The sequence below is a fragment of the Limulus polyphemus genome, unplaced genomic scaffold, assembly GCF_000517525.1.
Source record: "Limulus polyphemus unplaced genomic scaffold, Limulus_polyphemus-2.1.2 Scaffold314, whole genome shotgun sequence".
NCBI classification, from domain to species: Eukaryota; Metazoa; Arthropoda; class Merostomata; order Xiphosura; family Limulidae; genus Limulus; species Limulus polyphemus.
In genome coordinates, this window is record NW_013665924.1 from 139662 (window position 1) to 161886 (window position 22225).

At 34.9% G+C, this 22225-nt stretch overlaps 1 protein-coding gene across 1 annotated transcript in view; it reads left to right on the plus strand.

Annotated features, from left to right (window-relative positions):
* The first annotated feature begins 4061 nt into the window (after window positions 1-4061).
* LOC106457295 (Down syndrome cell adhesion molecule-like protein Dscam2) overlaps window positions 4062-22225 on the plus strand; it is an 80285-nt gene continuing 62121 nt past the window's right edge. The window contains exons 1-2 of the mRNA XM_022383172.1: window positions 4062-4386; window positions 20179-20337. Of these exons, the coding sequence (XP_022238880.1) occupies window positions 4065-4386; window positions 20179-20337 (481 nt within the window). The 5' untranslated portion in view covers window positions 4062-4064. The remainder of the gene's footprint in view (window positions 4387-20178; window positions 20338-22225) is intronic.

Consider the following 22225-nt stretch of genomic DNA (forward strand, 5'->3'; position numbering starts at 1 on the left):
TTCCGTGTTCAGAGGTATTAGTCGCTTTTTGAAGTTACATCAAGCTGTTACACACACATGAATCGTGGTAAATATTTAGGTAACGAACCAGGGGCACTAAGAAACAGCAGGTTACCTTTAACGCAAGAACTGTCCCCTTATATGGAATGTTTCTGGTGATGTAACTTCAAAAAGCGACTAATACCTCTGAACACGGAACACAAAAGATATGAACTACGCTACCTAAAATAAAACAGCAGGTTACCTTTAACGCAAGAACTGTCCCCTTATATGGAAGGTTTCTGGCTTGCGGTGAAGATAACCTATTGTTTCTGAACGCCCCTGGTTCGGGCCCGGCATGACCAGGTGGTTAGGCCGCTAACTCACAGGTTCGAATCCCCGTCCCACCAAACATGCTCACCCTTTCAGCCGTTGGGGCGTTATAATGTTACGATCAATCCTACTATTCGTTGGTAAAAGAGTAGCCCAAGAGTTGGCGATGGGTGGTGATGACTAGCTACCTTCCCTCTAGTCTTTCACTGCTAACTTATGGACGGCTATCGTAGATAGCCCTCTTGTAGCTTTGCGCAACATTCAAAACAAACAAACAAACAACCCCCTAGTTCGTCTCCTAAATACCTGCCACGATGCGTTTGTGTGTAGCAGCTCTTGCGGTTAATATAACCTACTGTTTCTGAACGCCCTGGTTCGACTAGGGATCCAGGTTCCATAACACTTGTGAATTTATAATTATCTACCTTACTCTAGTTAACTTATTGAAATTGATTATAACGCAACAGATAACATTCTGTGAAAGAGACCGGTATGTTTCTTATTTGTCAGCAGTGACAAGTTGTAACTATATTAGAAAGTTAAATATGCTCATTCTCAATCATTCCTCAACGGTTATTGTCCTTTGACATCCTTCTTACAGTTGTCTCTTCTTTTATATTCTAATATATCTATTACTCAGCTTTAAGGGAAATAATGTTAGCACATCAGAAAGGAAGGGCCCCGGCATGACCAGGTGGTTAGGGCGCTCGACTCGCAATCTGAGGGTCGCGGGTTCGAATTCCCATCCCATCAATCATGCTCGCCCTTTCAACCGTGGGGGCGTTATAATGTGACAGCCAAGCTCACTATTCGTTGGTGAAAGAGTAGCATAAGAGTTGGCTGTAGGTGGTGATGACTAGCTGCCTTCCCTCTAGTCTTATACTGTTAAATTGGGGACGGCTTGCGTAGATGGACCTCGTGTAGCTTTACGCGATATCTATAACAAACAAATAAATAAACAGAAAGGAAGGTGTTGCAAAATATATTCTATATTCCAAAAAAATATTAAACAGAGACTTTATCTGGCGCTAATATAAACACAAATTTGTTTCCGTTTCTTAAACACTGCTCTGGAAAACAATCGGCATGACCATTACTGTTATAATTTCAGAACAATAACCTTTGACATTCGAATTCATCAGAAAAAAATTACGTGACAAAGCTTGAATTGTCCTGGTTTAATGGGAACACGGTTTCAATTTGATAGTACCTAACGCGCACATGGATTTAATGGCCAGATCAGAGATCCCTGGGATTCTAGTATAGCCGTCCATAATTTAGACTTGCTGACCAAGAGTAAGGCAGTCAGTTTCTACATGGGCTTTTTAAAGTGATTGACTGTCTAATTTTTTAAGCGCCTATAACAGAGAATGTCTCAAACCTCGGACCACTTAGTACTCACCACCCCCCCCCCCATTAAATAAAAACAAATCGTAGTTTCATATCGGCTTTTGACGTTCTGTAGATTCATACCTATAGAATTTTGTGGTATCGTTCTTGACTTATAAAGTTTCCAGATGACACGGTGTAGTCAAATTAATAACCAGTTTACAAAAGTGAGACTCCTAAGATAACTAAATAAAAGCTGAGCATTATTTAAAATTCTGGGAATTCAGTACGTTATATGTTAACGATATTGAATACGCATGTCAGCAATTCACGTGACAACCACAGCCGATATATATAGTAGCGATTGAATGTCATGTATCACAACTACATTTTGAACTTTGGCGTTTTTTAAGTAATGTGATGCAACCGAAAATTGATCGCCTTTCTGAAGAAATATGCAACAGTCCTTTCCGACCCAAACTATTCATACATTCTGATCATAAGGATGTGTCCAGGTCGGGGATTTAGAATTTCCCAGAAGGGCATATCCTTTTGTATTTAATGGCATTGGAAAACAAAGGAATATGGATCAAATTGGGGGCCCAGGACCATCCACATGAAGACCTCCAACAAGTCGTACACAAGCCGTGGGAAGTGCAACATCTTGAAGCAGATGAGAATCCACGAACATAAAGAACAGTGCGTCGTAAGCAATATTGGACCACATAACGTAAAATGATCTCCATCTGGAAACGAAGCTAACAAGGTATGGGTTCACCAAGATAAGGCTTCCTGTTATATCTCTCATTCAACTATCACATACCTCAAGCAACCGGAGAAAGAAACGGGTATCTTTGCTATTCCATAGAAATATATACTGATCAAGTTGCGAACCCAGCGCCTATGGATTTCTGTATGATTAGACTGTTGAAAAGGGATACTGAGAAGCCGTCGTCTTCGTACACTAGACAGATTATAAAAATCCAGCTGGAGTTTGGGAAATCTTACGACGGAGACTTTTGGAAAGGAAACCACGCTACAGGACTATTTTGAAGATGTGCATGACTGGACATGACGACTCGGACTATAACGACGTAGTGAAGTTCCAAAAATCATTTATGTAACGTATTAAACCTCACCTCTACAAAAAACGTTCAACTTCCCTCTAATATAAGTTTTATGTTTCATAATCGGACATTCATCCCACCTTAATTTTTTAACAAGTAACTGGTTTGTTTGGTATCTTCGTGCAGTTTTTGTTTTTTCGGAGCTATGACGTCACATAGAGGCCACTTTAATATTGATGTAGTATATATTAGTACCGCATGAAAATTAAAACCATTACTTATTATCCTTACAAAGTAACCCGCGACATCGGCATTCAGAGGGGATGAGAATGTGGGAAAACAAAGTGTAGCTACGAAAAACAATACATGGGGAATCAATAGGACAATATACAGCCAGAAAGCCACTAGTAACGCCCCCCCCAGTGGTACAGCGGTATGTCTGCGGACTTACAACGCTTGAAACCGGGTTTCGATACTCGTGATGGGCAGAGCACAGATAGCCCATTGTGTAGCTTTGTGCATAACTACAAACAAACAAACCACTAGAAACTGCTGTAAAGAAACTCTTCTCTACCCCCCGCGAAGCAGCCTTTCTCCTTCCATACGAGGCGTCAGAGCCTGTTGGAGCTAAGTCTTAGATTATACTCGACATTACATTAACCACACGCTCTAATCAATTCCCTAACGTAGTCAAACGTGGCTAAGATCTTTTTTTTTTTATGAACGTTACTACACAGTTTATGCATTTCAAAAAGCGTTTAGAGATGGTGAGCCTCTGGGTCTCCTGTTTAGTTAACTACACTGTTTGTTGTTGCTGTTAGGTTTCAATGTATTAGCCACACAGAGAAGAACTTAGTCAGGAAAGTTACGTTGTTCAGGCATAGCGATTATTTTAATAAATCAGTCTGACGAAATGTGACTGTCATACGTGAATAGACTGTAAAATCTTACATGACCTTGACAAAATGAAAGTTTAAAGCCAGAGAAAAGTGCATTATTGTTTACATGTGCCCATCCATTTTTATCTTTGTAACTAAGCAAGTAAGTTACTAGTTGGTAAAGACCATTCTGAAAGCACTTGTTAGGCCTCACCGTGTTTTTATTGTGTTATTCTGCCTCACTGGTATTGTGGCTTCTTATTGGGATTCATTAATTGTTTTCTTCAATTGTTTTTTTCCTCTATCTAAGCTCATTACGATGATTAAGGAAGTCGTGACTTAGGTTTCAGGTTAAGTGCTTTATCCACGCTAAATATAATTGTCTGGTATTTAAAAGAGAACAATTTTGGATTTTAAAAAAAATCAACCATATTTCACAGTTTATGACAAGGTAACTTTGGCTGTTTCAGGATTTTCAATGGCTTCACGTCAAGAAAGAAGCCGTGGTCCACGATTTATACACGAACCTCCTGTCTTGGTAGAGTTTGACAACAGCAGTGGCGCGATGGTTCCATGTACAGCTGAAGCGAACCCTACTCCTTTTTTACAGTGGGTCTTGCAAGATGGTTCACAAGCGCACGAGTTAACAGGATTACGCCACTTCCAACCAGATGGGTCACTCGTTTTCCCGCCTTTTCGAGCAGAGGCTTACCGGCAAGACGTGCACGACGCCATCTATCGATGTGTTGCATCCAACATTGTTGGGATTATCAGAAGTCGTGATGTCAGAGTGAAAGTTTGTACGTTTCTTCTCTTTCTTGTTTCATTAATATTATTTATAAATATTATTTGAAGATTATAACGATAAACTCTAAACCATCAAATGTTTAACAAGTTAAATCATGATCTTGATCATAAGCTTTTCAAACTTTCATGTTTGGTTTGCTTGAAAACATATGTGGTTGCTTTGGATGTTACGTTACATCAGTGTTGTTCAGTTTAGACAAACTTGTTTAACTAGCTTGGTCTGAACTATAAAGTTACTGCAAACAAGGAAGGCTTTTACTTGATATTTTAGTACCTGAGTGTCTGTGGTTATCTCACTATGTCATCTAGTAATCTCAAAATATAGTACAAAGCATTATCCTTTCAATTTCCAAAAGTTTGATAACCTGCAAAACTTTCAAATTACTATAATACAACGTAACCCTAGATAACCTGCAAAACTTTCAAATTACTATAATACAACGTAACCCTAGATAACCTGCAAAACTTTCAAATTACTATAATACAACGTAATCTTAGATATTCTGTTCATAGGAATCTTAGTAAATTGTTAATATTTTTTGTACAATCCATTAGCGATATTAGAATGGTAGTTAAACCCTTTCTACAGATTAGCCTATAAAACGTATTTATTTTTTGCAATGTTAATAACCATTACACACAACACCGCCCATTCCGCTTCGTTTCATTCCATCAAGTGCGGTTATTAATACCTTTAGTCTAAGTAACTGTAAACAAAAATTAAGAATCAAAAGTGCTTTTCACATAAGCCAATAACAGGCTTATGACACCTTTATTTATAATGTTCTCCGTACTAAACTTGCAAGTTGCTATAAATGCAGTATGTTACGAATACATGATATTGTCATCCGTACACCTTCAGCTACTGTTGTAGTGACCTCTGTCGTGTGATTTCCAGAAATCGGTGGAATGCTCTTATCGAGATTATTATACTTACAAGTAGAATATTTGATAAAGACTGCTTCAAAGTACCCACACTAACTTTATAAACACACTGCTTATACTCTGATTTTAGATATAGTGAACTTCTACTGCTCTGTAATCAAAAATTAAACTTGTTAGATAGTTTGGGAGAACTCGCCTTCATATTAAATTTTTACATTACCTAATGTTACAGTTCATCAAGATCCTATGGTTAAAACAAGCACTAATGTCAATCTGACAAGGATCAGATGTTTAAAATATATTAATATTATATAGTAGGTAAAGTGGTACACTTTAAAATACGGTAATATCGTAGACAGGTGGAGGATCAGTTGTTTAAAATATAGTAATATTATATAGTAGGTAAAGTGGTACACTTTAAAATACGGTAATATCGTAGACAGGTGGAGGATCAGTTGTTTAAAATATAGTAATATTATATAGTAGGTAAAGTGGTGTACTTGAAAATACAGTAATATCATAGATAGGTGAGTCAAGTTCTTAAAAACACAATATTATTGTTGTAACGGTTTCCATATTTGGGCAGGCACTCTTGGGTTATTCGATAAAATACTGCAAAGTACAGTCACTTAATGATAACGAAAGCGTTTTATTTCTTCAATTATAAGTTTTACATGTTAGTTTAACTAATATTATCTTGATCCCTTATTTTCCAATGGTCATCCACGTAAATGGCTAATCTATTTAAAAGAGTAAAGTTGTATCTTTTTATCAGAAGGTGAATGAAATACTGTTGTCTGGGTCTTTTTTTTATTCCATGGATTTAACGTATTTCAGCAAACAAATCCTTCTTGTAGGCATAACAAAACCCACTGTATATCTCTGAGCCATTGTTTATTACGAGGATTATCCTGCGTCATTCCTAACCTACTGAATAATCAGGATGGATTCTATTGTTTGTTACGAGGATTATCCTGTGTCATTTCTAACCTACTGAATAATCAGGATGGATTCTACTGTTTGTTACGAGGATTATCCTGCGTCATTCCTAGTCTACTGAATAATCAGGATGGATTCCATTGTTTGTTACGAGGATTATCCTGCGTCATTCCTAGTCTACTGAATAATCAGGATGGATTACATTGTTTGTTACGAGGATTATCCTGCGTCATTCCTAGTCTACTGAATAATCAGGATGGATTCCATTGTTTGTTACGAGGATTATCCTGTGTCATTCCTACTCTACTGAATAATCAGGATGAATTTTTGAGAAATGCGGCTGTTAAAGGCATTTTGGAGTAAAAGCTGGGTACTTGACTTTTTGATATAATTTGAGTATGCTGAGTCCAAAAATCACCGTTTCAAAGCTGACTTTTGAGTTTTTGATCCTATAACTCATGAAAAACAAAATGGCCGCAAAATTGCGGATATCGGATACAATGCATGCTTTACGGCATTAAAAGGTTCTATATATATGTAAACATTATTTTATATCAGAGAAACCTTTGTGACCCGGAATTGGATTTTCAGAGTATAAGTGATAGGAAAATGTATTCCTCAGGTTAATATCGAAGCATTGTTAGAGTTTCCTCATTCTCCTGGTTTTCTGTTGTCATTTGCTATATTGCAGTATGCTCATACTTTGTGGAATCATGGTATAAGATTCCTCAGCGAGCTTCTAGTAACTTTTCCAGACATCATTCAGACGAACAACTTATCCTTTGTCTTCTGCTTGATGTAACTCTTTACACAGCCATATCATGGGAAGATCTCTATTGGCTAAGTCTTGTCTTGTCTTGGTTGTAGATCTGATGAATGAACTCAGAGAAATCAGGTGATATTTAGCTTCAGTCGCAATTAGATCAATCACTCCAGCCAATCAAATACCAATTGTGTAGTGAAGATGAGCGGTTTGAATGATTTAATCATTCAATTGTTTAGTCATAACTGAACTCAAACGTGCCTTAGGTTTAACAGTTTTGTAAAAAAGTTCCAGTTGACTGATTCCGCAACGTTTTGCAATGAACGGCTGACGCCACCAGAAACTACTGCTCTAGCTTGACTCTTCTTTAAAATACATCTCTGGATTTTTCTGCAGCCGCTGGGTTTCAGTTTGTCGGTGACCTGTGCGTAGCAAGTTTTATCCCCAAAACAAGACTTTGAGCTTTAGGAGAACCTAAATCATTCTCAAGATGCTCAATCACATCTGTATTTTTTAGTCTCTTACTTTTTTTCCTGCTGGCGTTCCTGGCGGTTATGAATCCCTGGGCACGTGCTTCACGCGGAACATCGCCGACTTTATGAGTCTGGCAAAACAAGCACAAGCTGTAAGTTACAGTGGAAGTTCTCTTCAAACTAACTATTGGATCAATCTTTGTCTATTTACAACAGTTCCACTCTATATATCATACAGATGTCAACAAGTCGCACTGTCAGGTGCTGAGGTGAATATCTCATGTGTATTAACTTCTCGATTCATCATTTCCTGAGGCCAAAGTGAAAAAAGCTACACGTTTAGTGCTGAAACCACATGTATCCGGAATAATTTTAGTAGCTATTCTTCGTTCCATTTTTGGATTCATTATAATTCTATTATGTCCAAAGTTATTTAATCAACATTTCTTCACTAATTTATTCTGATTTAACTGATCTGAATGCCCCAAAAAATTTCTGTGCTCGAAATGAATATAGAAAAATACTAAAAATTCTTAATTTGGCGGCTATTTTGCTTTTTTTGCAAATATATAGGTCAAGAGCTCAAAATTCAGCTTGGGGACCTCCATTTTCGGTTTCAGCACACCCGAATTATGTTAAAAAGTCATATTCCCAACTTTTATTCCAAATTACCCCTTTATATATTTTCCAGGAATCTTTCTCATAAATCCGTTCAGTTTATATTGCCTTGTGTTGAATGGTTACTGCTCAAAGACACTTCAGTCGTTATATATATATATAATAACATTTTGTCACTGGCATTTTTGCATCTTTCAACATAAATTTCCCTAAGACAAGCATTTATACCAACATTTTATTACGTCTGCTGTTTGTTTCTCACTATAGACACCTCCACATTGATATCAACACATATACTGCTCACATCTTTGCCTCAGCATCTTTCAATTGAGTGATTAACTACATTTCTTCTTCTCCATCATCTGTGGTTATTCCTTTTGAAATATGTTTTGTTGCATTTAAGTTTGGTTGTCTTTGCTATCTGGTGCTTCCATCATTTTAATGTTTACACACTTTGGTAATAAAAGACATTTGGGATAATGCATCACTATTTCTAGGATTTCATCTATGGTGATGCATGATGTTGAGGATATAATCTGAAGTTTCTAGAGTCATCTTGCAGTCTGGCCTACTGAATTGCGAAAATTCATCATTCACATAAATGCTGCATGATCAGTCTCGAGTGTAAGTTTTTGTTGACATGAGTAGAGGTAAAATGACTCAGGGTATAGCAATTCTTTCCAAATTGTAGAATACACCCAAAATAGAACGTATAACAATAGGCAATCGTGTGTTCTTTCTCTTGCTATACTTTTCATAACACTGATCCCACTGCACAATCATTTGTGTCTGTATCTATTACGATTGGGTCTTCATGAGATAAGTAGCCAATAAAGAATAATGGTTAGTTCTTTGCTCAGTTTATTAAATGGTTGTTTTAATTCAGTGGTCCAGCAAAACCTATTTGGTTTTCCTGACACTTTGTGTGCTATGTCAGAGAAAAGTTTTACAAAACAACAATAATAGAAGCATAAGTCATGATATCCTTTTATCAGTCTTGGTTGGGTCTGTAGAAATGCCATCTCCACTGACCATGTATCTCAGAAAATCTACCTCTTGCTAGAATAATTCACACTTCTGAGTATTCCTCAAGAGATCCAGTGTTTTTCTTAACCAATCTGAGAGAACATGTTCCATTAGTCATTCAAGTGTATCTGATGCATTATATAACCCAAATGTTAGCACAATAAGTTACCATAAACCATTTCTTGTAGTAAAGGCTGTCTTTTTATTGACATACTTTGTTGACTTCTGCTTGCCAGTATCCAATGTTCAAAGCTACTCTGACCCAGATAAAGTATCAAAAATAGCGTTAATTCTTGGTAGTGGATAGGAATCCGTCTTTGTGACATAATTGGCCATCCAGTAGACTATACAGTGCCTTGTGGATCCATTCTCCTTCATCGTCTTCACGAGTACAATAAATGATGACCAAGGAGTAGTTCTCAGTTCTATTACTCCTTGTTTTTCATGGCTCCCGTTTCTTTAAGAGATTTACCCTGTGTTATCTGGCTGAAGTATTGAAGCTGCATCTCCAGTATCAATCTTAAGATATGTTTTATTTGTCTGATGTAAGTCATGAGGTCTACTGGATAATGTATCTTAGCTGTAGTATTGTTCAGTTGTAACATTTTATAGCTTCAGTCGTACAGCTATTGTAAATGAGCTGATAAGCTCCTCCTTATGTGAAGACTTCCTAGATCTCGTTTCAAAAGTGACTACTTCTTCTTTGATGTGAAAATAGTACTTGTACAACTTCATATCTTGTAATGTTCCTTCAAGATATGACTTGGATTCTGTGGTTTGTTTGTTGTGTTCATAGCTCTAATGATGACATACTTATTATTCAGATTCTTGAGAGTTCTTCCAGTCAATAACTCCTCAGGTTAAGTTGGAGTGTTCAGTTCTACCACACTTCAGTAAAGTTTTTTCTATCAAGCTATGCTATGAGTACTTCCCTTCTTGATCGTATAACAACTGCATTCCTTGTTGTTGAAAGCTCAACCTCAGATGGTATAATTTTCGTGCAGTGCGCAGAACTTTCTTGGTCATAGAATGTGAAACTGTTTAAGCAAGTCTAGCCACACATGCATTTTTCCACGTGAAGTGTATTCCCTATAGACAATCTTTCTCAGTGCCAGTTATCCACACATCACGTTGTGTAGATAAGCTTTTCTAATCTTGGAACCATATGAGTACTCAGTGTTCTCAATAATCAATCCTCTTGCTTCATCTGTCGAAGAAATTTCTCATCTCTCGTTACCAACTGATGTAAAACAATGGGAGCTATAGCACCAGTATCAATCAAAAAGATGCAAGGCTTCCCATCAATGTATCCATTAAGTTGTGGTCTGACTTATTTAAATAATGGACTTCCTTATTTCAAGGTGCAGTTGGAGAATTCTTAGTTGAATTTCGCTTCTTAACCCCATCTAGTTCCTGTTTTCACATGATTAGTTCTTTGGTGATCATTTGCTCTCTTTGGACTCTAAAACTCATCCTTAGGGTATTATCTCCTTGGTTTATTATAATCTGCCGTTTCTTCACTGTCTTAGCTGTAAAGATAACCATATTTCCTACATTTATAGCAATTCTGTTTTTCTGTCATCCTTTGGGAGCATTTCCTACTTTCTAAAGGCTTTTGTCTTCAGTTATTTTAAGTTGTGGCTGAAACATCTGCTGTCTGGTGGTTTACTTCTTCCTTTCTGAGTAAACAGTTACCTAAATAATCTTTCGAATTTTCATGAGCTTCAGAGAGGGACTTGATATTTTCACACTATTTGATATAATGATTCCATAATTCCAGAATGGTACTTTTAGTTCTTTATCTGCAACTTCAATTTATTCTAGTCCTTTAAAGATTTACATCTAATTTTCTTTAACCTAATTCACATATCCTCATCCACTATGGCTTATTAAAAATTAGTCGCGTGCCAATGAATTCATCATTTCACGCTCTGTACCTGGATAAGATAATTGGACAAGGCTCTCCACAATTTCATTAGGTTTAGCTAAGCTCTTACCTTTATTCCTTACTCTGCTCCTAGACTTCCTTCTAATGCGACACTCAAAATGTGTTTGCTAAAGTGATCACTAATGGTTGGTAGTTGTTACAGCTTTCTATTGAAAGGCTAGAAACCAGGCTTCGATACCTGTGGTGGGTAGAGCACAGATAGTCCATTGTGTAGTTTGTGCTTAATTAAAAAGAAACTCTATTGGAAGATTGCTTAATGCTGTTAAATATGATCTTTTTAATTGTGCAACATGATGAATAGGTTTGTTCAATACACTGTCCATTCACCTTGGAAATGATTTCAAACTATCTCTGATATGTCTCATTTGGTACCTTTTCATCACAATATTTTGGTTCTTGATTGGGCAGTGACCTGCTAAATTCCATATCCCAGTAAAGTGCTGGTGTCTCTGGAGTAGTCCAGGAAGGTTCTGTAGCCATGATATCTTAAACAGTAGTAGCAACAGATGTAGACCATGTATAATTAATGGGTTTGGGTTAGGGATTCTGTTGAAGATATAGTGAGGTGTGTGGCTCTTTTGACCCTTGCATTTCCAGTTTAACTTCTAGATATTATCCTGGTATTGATATCCTTTTGCATCTTGTAATTATAATCATTTTGTTTTTCATTCATATCCTTTTGCACTTCTTCAGTTTTGATGCTATAATTCTCATGTACATTTTCTATGGCTTCTTGAATTTTGTATTCGATCAAACGCATCTTTTTCATAATTCTTCTGTAACGTATTTGATATTAACTCAATGTCTCTTTTTTTTAGTAATATTTTTAACTTTCTATCTCTTTCTTTTACATATTCTTTTAAATTTCTCTCGGTTTCTTCTAATGTTTCGTCTCTTTCTTTTTGATTTTGTTTCCACTGTTTCAACATTTTCAATGAATTTACCATATCGCATTTCATCTTGAGCATATGCCATCATCTAAAGCTCATTCTGGATGTTCTTTTATCGCACAGAAATAATCCCACTCCCCTGTATTGTAACGGTTTCTAATGTTGAGTGGATTTTTATGGATTATTTGATAGAAAAGAATAATGCAAATTCCAGTCCACCTAATAATAATAAAATTGTTTTATTTCTTCAGATGCAATTTCTATATGTTAGCTTAACTCGTGTATTCTGATAAGCCTAATCAACAATACACACTAACAAAACAACTTCTACAATACACACTAATAAAACACATTCTACAACGCACACTAATTAAACAACTTCTACAATACACACTAATAAAACAACTTCCATAATACACACTAATTAAACAACTTCAACAACACGCACTAATAAAACAACTTCCATAATACACACTAATTAAACAACTTCTACAATACACATTAATAAAACAAATTCTACAACACACACTAATAAAACAACTTCCATAATACACACTAATAAAACAACTTCTACAGTACACACTAATAAAAAAATTCTACAACACACACTAATAAAACAACGTCTACAATACACACTAACAAAACAACTTCTACAATACACACTAATAAAACAACTTCCATAATACACACTAATAAAACATCTTCCATAATACACACTAATAAAACAACTTGTACAATACACACTAATAAAACAACTTTCATAATACACACTGATAAAACAACTTCTACAATACAAATTAATTAAACAACTTCTACAATACACACTAATAAAGCATCTTCCATAATACACACTAATAAAACAACTTCCATAATACACACTAATAAAACAACATCTACAATACACACTAATAAAACAACTTCTACAATACTCACTAATAAAACAACTTGTACAATACACACTAATTAAACAACTTCTATAATACATACTAATAAAACAACTTCTACAATACACACTAATAAAACAACGTCTACAATACATACTAATAAAACAACATCTACAATACACACTAATAAAACAACTTCTACAACACACACTAATAAAACAACTTCTACAACACACTAATAAAACAACTTCTACAATACACACTAATAAAACAACGTTTACAATACACACTAATTAAACAACTTCTATAATACATACTAATAAAACAACTTCTACAATACACACTAATAAAACAACTTCAACAACACACACTAATTAAACAACTTCTACAATACACACTAATAAAACAACTTCCATAATACACACTAATAAAACAACTTCTACAATACACACTAATATAATAACTTCACTTACTTGTCAACATCTTTCGCATTTCTTTTTGTTCATCAAAACACAAACTCATTATTCACAAAAACGAAATAACCGACCAATAAAACTTACTAACTTAGTAGCCAGTAAGAATCTACGCCAGCCTAACTCACGTTATATACTTCTCAAATCGTTTCCTAAACTTTCAAAAATGTTCCATTCATTAAGCCACGCCCCTATCACGCTATTCAAAATTTCCTCCTGGCTAAACAAACGTGTAAATTAAAAAAAAACAAAAAACATAGACTGCAACAATATTGTAACAAGACGAGGCAGGTGCTCAAAAAATTCCAAAATATCGTAAAGAGGTAGTTGAAAGATGTAGTAAAGTGATAATAAGACGTATCAGGTAATTGTGAATATGGAGAACAGTCATAAAAGTACTCACGGATAATTTTAATGGCACGAACCGCCTTTTTTAACAGGAACATATAACGTATATTGGACTTACTGTACATGTATGAAGAGAATTGGGTAATCTTTGTCCTTGCGCGATCTTATACTATCTATTAATATTGTGGAATTACACTGGTATAACAACGAGTATTCTTAGGAAAAAAATAATATGAAAAAACACCTCTTATCAACAGAATATTTCATAGGTTTAAGTAGTGTTGGAACTGAATTGCATGCCGCTGCAAAAGGCAAAGTAATCAGAATGTTAATGAAGTTTCTTCCTGATTTGCGACTTCCATCCCCTTAGGTCACGCACAGCACGAAAGCACGAGCTCACCACTCTCATAGGCTGGACGAACGAAGTGTTTTTGCTACATGTATTTAGGGATTGCTCTTCATGTAAAAATTTGTTGAAGGGTGCTCTCTATTTTACTGTGCAACATAACACTTTTGACTGATTGAACAACGTCTCCTCTCTCTCAACTGACGACACTTCTTGTCTCTTTGTGATCTCTACACCGACGACTTTTGCTTTTGGTTCGAGGATATTGTTTATTTTTTGTTATAATCACACGTGACTTTTATAGCTATAACTATATTGTTAGATAATAATGACACGCAATAAAAGTTATATAGAACTTTTATGATATGTGAATTTATCTCTATGTTCATAACAACTACTGTTAAAAGGTCTTTTATAGGCATACTCAGAAATGACTTGCATGTTAATGTACATATATATATAACTCTTTAATTCATATAAGCGATTTGTATATAGACAGGCAGAGGGGTTAATATGCAAGGAAAATACTTATACTTCTCAGTCTAGCTGTCTATGTATCCCTCTTTATATCTTGAATGTCTGCATTAAAGATTTCGTAAAGGAACCGAACCATAGTAAACAATGTGTTTTGCTTACTTCAGTACTTGTTTAATGAAAGGAGGATCCCTTACTGTGTATATACACACTGTTTTCTACTACATCTAGCGAAGACAGCTTTACTGTTCTTCCACTGAAACTTTATGCCGAAAATTCATGCCAGGTATTGTTTAATGTATATACATTAAACAATACCTGGCATGAATTTTCGGCATAAAGTTTCAGTGGAAGAACAGTAAAGCTGTCTTCGCTAGATGTAGTAGTAAACAGTGTGTATACACATATACATTTTTCTTCAACTTTTTATACCCCTCTCACTATTTCTGCTGGTCTATACATGGTAAAACAACTGAAGCAAAGCAACCATCTTGCAACTTTGTATCACTGTAATGAGGCACATCCATCATTTCTATTGACATCCGAGGGCCTACTGTACAAAGGTTGTGATCGTGAGGAGAATGGAATAAAATCTGCCTTTCTTTAACTCAACAAGCAGTATCCATATAAAAACTCCAAATAAAAAAAACGAGATTAAACTTTTGACGAGTTACTAATTACTTTTACTTTACTGGACACAAAAGAGAGAGAGAGATATATGATGGATAGATAGATCAAACAATCTCGTTAAGTGTGCTTGTAGTAAGTAAGTAGTTATTCTTTACACAACGTTTAAAGTTTCATAAGATTTGATTTGTGTGATATTTCACAGCTGCTAAGCGATATCAAGATTATTTTAGTGAGGTTTTATGTTTTCCTATCTTACAGAACGTTACTGAGCACAAAATATTATCTCTGTTTGTTTGTTTTAAAGCAAAGCCACATTTAGTTAGTGGACTTATCACTGTCCCTATTATGTCTCGGTATTGATTAAGGTCGTATTCATTATAAAAACTCCCGGCAACCACTAACTTATCTTAGTTATAAAAAGTAGTAACGGAAGTACAGCCCACTGGTAAAACTGAATTATTTCTACACAACCGAGCAAAGAAAATAACTTGTAAAATCTGGAGGTAAGGGAATATGAATGGCATAATAGAATAACCTGTAAAATCTAGAGGTAAGGGAATATTAATAAAATAATATAATAACCTGTAAAATCTAGAGGTAAGGGAATATGAATAAAATAATATAATAACCTGTAAAATCTGGAGGTAAGGGAATATGAATGACATAATAGAATAACCTGTAAAATCTAGAGGTAAGGGAATATGAATGACATAATAGAATAACCTGTAAAATCTGGAGGTAAGGGAATATTAATGAAATAATCCATTTATAATGCACATTACGTGTCAATTTTGCATATTATATAAGAATTTCAACCTTTAAAATAGTGACAATCTATATTTATTTCTCGAAGGATAACAATTTCACCTGGTTGACGATTGCTCTTTTTTTTGGAACATACATGTTATCACAGAAAGAAAGAATTCGAAAACCATTAAATTTCGGTAACAGCTTCTTTGTTTATCTTTTGTTTTAGCATAAAGATACACAGTGACGTGTCCTCTGCAGAGATAAAACCACGAATTCTAACATTATTAGCCACAGAGCGATCCTATTAACAGTACTAGTATTTTCAATCTGAATGGCAGCTCATGCGACGCATGGGCTAAACGTCAGAGACCAATGATTTATGTGTTCCCATCCCTAATTTAAATTGTTGACCATAGATATAGCATCCAGTCAGCTATACCCTTTATCCATGCAACTACTTTTAATCGAATAGCCGGATTGTGCAAAAAGTGTTTAGCAGTGACATATCGTGACTCGAACCTTGGTCCTTCAGAATTGCATCTCTGGACCCTAAGTACCTGGTCACACCTGGTCCAACTCTTGTAGCAATGAACCATCGATTGGCGTAAAGGAATATGTTATTAAGAAATGTTAAAATTTGTGGCACCTTTACGCAGTATCTACATTTGTTTCCTGCAACTGTCATCGCAACTCAACTTAAGGGATAACTTTTATGGTTATATAAGTATAGGAAGTCAAGCCTTCTGAACGCGTACTTTAGTTAAATGTGAGATATCCATCTGTGTGATATTTCACCACTAATATTTATCACTGTTATTGAGTTACACAAGTGGAGTACGTTTAACGTTTCCTTACGTCTGAAACATTAAAATGTCTAGAAACATTTTACTTGATTTACAAGTGTGATAGAAGAGTAGTTTAATGTGAGCACAGACCTCACATTTACACGACCTTGACCTTTTAGTGTTACGATCACATACTAGACACGTTTTGCAAACTTACGATGCTATCCGAAGTTTCCATGGAGATATGTTGACCTTAGAAGCTCTAGGTCAAACAATAATAGAACCTGAAACCCTATTCGCTCGCACCTATAATCTTCGTATCCATTTTAACAATAGAATATTTGTATTTTAAAATTATTTTACAAAAAAAAAAGTTATTAACATTTGCTGTAACGTCAATTTGTGACCTTTTTTTAACACATTTCAATCGATCAATTAACTTACGACATGAAATAAATTTAATTTGTCTGCACAGAAACAAATACGGTTATCATATGACGTAAGAACACTGTGCTGCCATCTGATGACGAAACGTTAACCCGCGTTTCTATGTCATACTAAACGAATACGACTAAATACTAGGATACGAGGGTGAGTATTAAGGGTTGGCATGATATGCATTGTCATATTTTAATTATAAAATTATTTGAATAGCCTATGTATGGTTTTATAATACTATTCTATAATATCAAATTCAAATATAAACTAGAATGACACTCATGGAGTGACACCTACAACTTGCAATGTTTTTAGTTTTTCTAACCTAAAATATGCACCAAACAACTCCCCATTCCCCAAGTCTTAGGTCTAGGTGCAAAGATCCTATTTGTTTCTTAAATTTTGACTTTATTTTTTTTTTCAAAATTCCAATCTGCTTCTATTATAATGAAAGTGGGTGGCATTAAGTGTGACCTTGTGAGATGCTCAAAATTTGTACCAAATTCCACTGAAATCAAATGAAAATGTTTGAATTAAGCTGTTTATACACACCCAGTACAGTGGAAACCATAGTTCCGCTGTGAGGCATGGGTAGTAAATTAAAACATCAATTTACTTTACATTATATGCATGAAATATGTAGGTTTTATCATGTATAGAGAGACATCTGTATGTCTGTATGAGTGATGAAAATTGAATACTTCTAATCTCTAGTACTGAAAATAAGAATTAGTAAGAGTTAGTAATCAATTCCAATGAAATATAAGGTAAGACAACAACGAGAGACATATTTGTTTCTATAGCAACGAGTAATTATGTGATTAACGGCAACTTTAATTAAGTAATATTGAACGTATAATACCCTCATATACCTTATACCCCTTCCTCTTATGTAATTAGTTAGGGCATGTTATTGTTTTCAAGGTGTGTATTTAATGCTGTATATTTTGTTATATTCTGTCTTGATTAGATATGTATGTGTGTTTATATTACCGGTCATTTACCTAAATCCAACAAGGAAAATATCAACTTTTTGCTATAAAAAACTGTAAGAATGAGAACCAGTGATCATAAAACATTAGTATATAACAGCGTTTTGTCACAAGTTGTTTTGTAATTACAACAAAAGCAATTATTCCTCTCATAAATGTTATTACTATATAATTTCACATCAACATTCATTATCTATTGTCTATGTTTTTCTAAACTTGTCTTTCAATTTTATCTTTATGGCCATGACACATAAAGTTTTCCACTCCCACGTGACTTTTTCCCACACCTGGCAAACTCGACTTACTCCCTGTTTTTCAACTTATATCCACACTGTGTATTCCATTGTATCTTTCTGCCACTGACCATGATGGTGACAGGTATCCAATGGAAAGTACTAGGGCTTATCAGACTTTTCTAATTATGTTAAGGAATAATGTTCCAGAAAATGCTCTTGAAATAAAGTCGTTTGATTATTAAAATTAAAAAACACGACTCTCGGTAAGATGCCACTGGTCAAGGAGATTCAATGATCTCGGGTTCGAGACCTCAGTGGTGCTGCCGACTGATTACTTCATCAAAAAACTCAACTGTCTTCCAAGAAAAACTAGTTCATCTATTCTAAAGATAGTAAACTCGAATTGCAATCAATTTTCAACTTGAATGCACCTCACGCGCACGTGGGCTAAACTTTCAGGTCAGAAACCCCTAGAGTTTACTTACAGCAGTCAATAATTTTGAACTTCTAATCAGAAGGAAGGCCGACAGCCGTCCAGTAGCACCTGCCCTTAGACCCAAATAACGGGATTGAATGTCACTTTTATAACGCGCTCACATCTGAAAGTGCGACTTGAACCTTTGACCTTTCGATCCGCAGCCCGATACGTTAGGCACTAATAGTGAATTGCAAATAAAGGAAGCTTCCAAGTTTCGTGGAAAACTTTGAATGACATTAGCACCCAAAAAATGTAACTTCCTCAAGACAAAACTTTCATATATACGAGAAAAAAAAAAAAAGAAGATAAATGTAGTTTCGACTACTCAAAATAGTTTGGAAAACTAGAGAGCGGCATAGATTTGATAAACTCTATACAGTAAAATCAAGATGACCATACAAGCTTCAGCCAGAAAACGCGTACACCAATAAAAAATAAAAAAACCTAAACTTACCGATTAAGCAAGCTTAAAGCAAAGAACTGCAACCTATTAATATGGATCAGGTTCTTTGCCGGTTTGTAAAAGTTTACTAACCCTAAATTCGATAGAAAACATGTTAATAAACAAGTGCGTTTTAAATATTTTCTCGTTCAGAATTAGTTCATGATTACACCAGGTTCAGGTGTGTGTTTGGTGGTTCTATAATGTCCTTTCATAACACGTTTTTGTCTCGTTAATGTAATGAAAGGAAATGATAAAGATTATAGGTGTTTCTAAAATGTCCTTTCATAACACGTTTTTGTCTCGTTAATGTAATGAAAGGAAATGATAAAGATTATAGGTGTTTCTAAAATGTCCATTCATAACACGTTTTTGTCTCTTTAATGTAATGAAAGGAAATGAGAAAAATTATAGGTGTTTCTAAAATGTCCTTTCATAACACGTTTTTGTCTCGTTAATGTAATGAAAGGAAATGATAAAAATTATAGGTGTTTCTAAAATGTCCTTTCATAACACGTTTTTGTCTCGTTAATGTAATGAAAGGAAATGATAAAGATTATAGGTGTTTCTAAAATGTCCTTTCATAACACGTTTTTGTCTCGTTAATGTAATGAAAGGAAATGATAAAGATTATATAAATGAGTCTTTTTTATGTTTTCTTTGAATGCAATAAACGTTTCTTAATTTAAAAGAAATAAGTAAGATTATGTTATCCATAGGCATCTATCCACATTTCAACTCCTAAGTGAAGTAAAAGAATTAAACATTTAAACATGAGTTATTTTTCTGTGAAATGAAGTGGAGGATTTTATTCACAAAAATTAAACTGTAAATCAAATGGGTTTCTTATAACAGCTGTGATAACTTGTAGTTCTTTTTTGTTTTTACTTTAATGTGATATCGTAATTTCTTGACAGAATGCTGTATTTTGGTGTTTCGTTTTTAAAACATGTTCATCATTCCTCAGCTATACGGCAATTCTATAAAGTGCAGGTGTTTGACGAGTTTGTCATTAAGGGGAATACAGCGGTGATGAGATGTCACGTGCCTTCATTCGTTCGGGATTATGTCACTTTCACCTGGGAAAGAAATGATGGCATGAAAATGACATCGACAGCTCTACAAGGTACGTAAACATGCCGATAAGTGGCGCTTTGCACTGAACAATGAAACCTCTGACGTAAAGATATCACCAGGAGGTCTAGCTCTTATGACAGTTTTTGAATTAGATCTTATATCCGATGTTATAGTTACTTAGTTACTCGCTTCGGCTCAAGACGCTGTTATTGTCTTTTTAATTTAGACGTGTCACTTTAATCATTCATAGCATCATTTTTATCAATTTTTCTGGCAATATATTTGTTTGTTTGTTTCGAGTATTCGCACACGTACATACAAGGGTTATCTGCGTTAGCCGTCCCTAATTTTGAACTGCTAGACTAGAAGGAAGACAGCTAGTCAACAGCACCCACCTCCAACTCTTGGACTACTCCTGTTTGACCGACTACTGGGATTTGACATTTACTCTTATAACCTACCCACGGCCCCAAATGTGGAGATGCCTGACATGGCCTGGTAGTTAGGGCACTCGACTCGCAATCTGCAGGTCACGAGTTCGAATCTTGTCACCGAACATGCTTGTCCTTTCAGTGTATTATAACGTGACGGTCAATCCCATTTTTCGTTGGTAAAAGAGCAACCCAAAGGTTGGCGGAGGGTGGGGTTGAATAACTGCCTTCCCTCTAGTCTATCACTTCTAAATTAAGGACGGCTAAAGCAGATGACCCTGAAATAGCTTTTCGCGAACTTCTATAAAACAAACAAAATGTGGAATGTGATTTTACGGTAACACAATTGAGAACAATGGATCTTCGAATTCATAGTCCGGCACGCTAACCACTTTACAACTTTATTCAGACTACTATTAATAAAGTTTAATAACATCAAGTTCCCTTGCAAGAAAAAAAAGGTACCAATATATGTATATATATTTAGAATCCTTCACGAAACACTTGTTTCTGTATTTAGTTAAATGGGAAACGATCATTGGATTAAGGACAAAAGTTCTTATCATCCCATTTTCTATTTTATTTGTATCTTGTTTACACATTTATTATTTCGAATACCATATAGGTTTGTTTAGTTTTACCATAGGTATTAATGACACAGGTTTTTTAAGTATGGAACTTGTTACAGCAAAATTACAGTAGTCCAAGGGAAAAAATTATAGAGTTTTTTGAGGACAATGAAAAAATATGAATTGTATAATTACAGAAATCAAAACAAATAATCAATCATCTTAACTTTATTATATGACATTCTTCAACGTTCTTTTTATAAGATTACGTTCTATGTTCTTATGATGTGTTAGAGATATTTGGTTGGTAAAATTGCGTTCAGACATATGTTACAATTTGAACAGATATGGAAACTATTGGTACATTGTTTTATTTTGGAACGTTGCAATGGAAACTATTGGTACATTATTTTATTTTAGAAGTTTCAATGGAAACTATTGGTACATTGTTTTAGTTTAGAAGGTTTCAATGGAAACTATTGGCACATTATTTTAGTTTGGAAGGTTTCAATGGAAACTATTGGTACATTATTTTATTTTGGAAGGTTTCAATGGAAACTATTGGTACATTGTTTTAGTTTGGAAGGTTTCAGTGGAAACTATTGGTACATTATTTTAATTTGGAAGGTTTCAATAGAAACTATTGGTACATTGTTTTAGTTTGGAAGGTTTCAATGGCAACTATTGGTACATTATTTTATTTTGGAAGGTTTCAATGGAACTATTGGTACATTATTTTATTTTGGAAGGTTTCAATGGAAACTATTGGTACATTGTTTTATTTTGGAAGGTTTCAATAGAAACTATTGGTACATTGTTTTATTTTGGAAGGTTTCAATGGAACTATTGGTACATTATTTTATTTTGGAAGGTTTCAATGGAACTATTGGTACATTATTTTATTATGGAAGGTTTCAATGGAAACTATTGGTACATT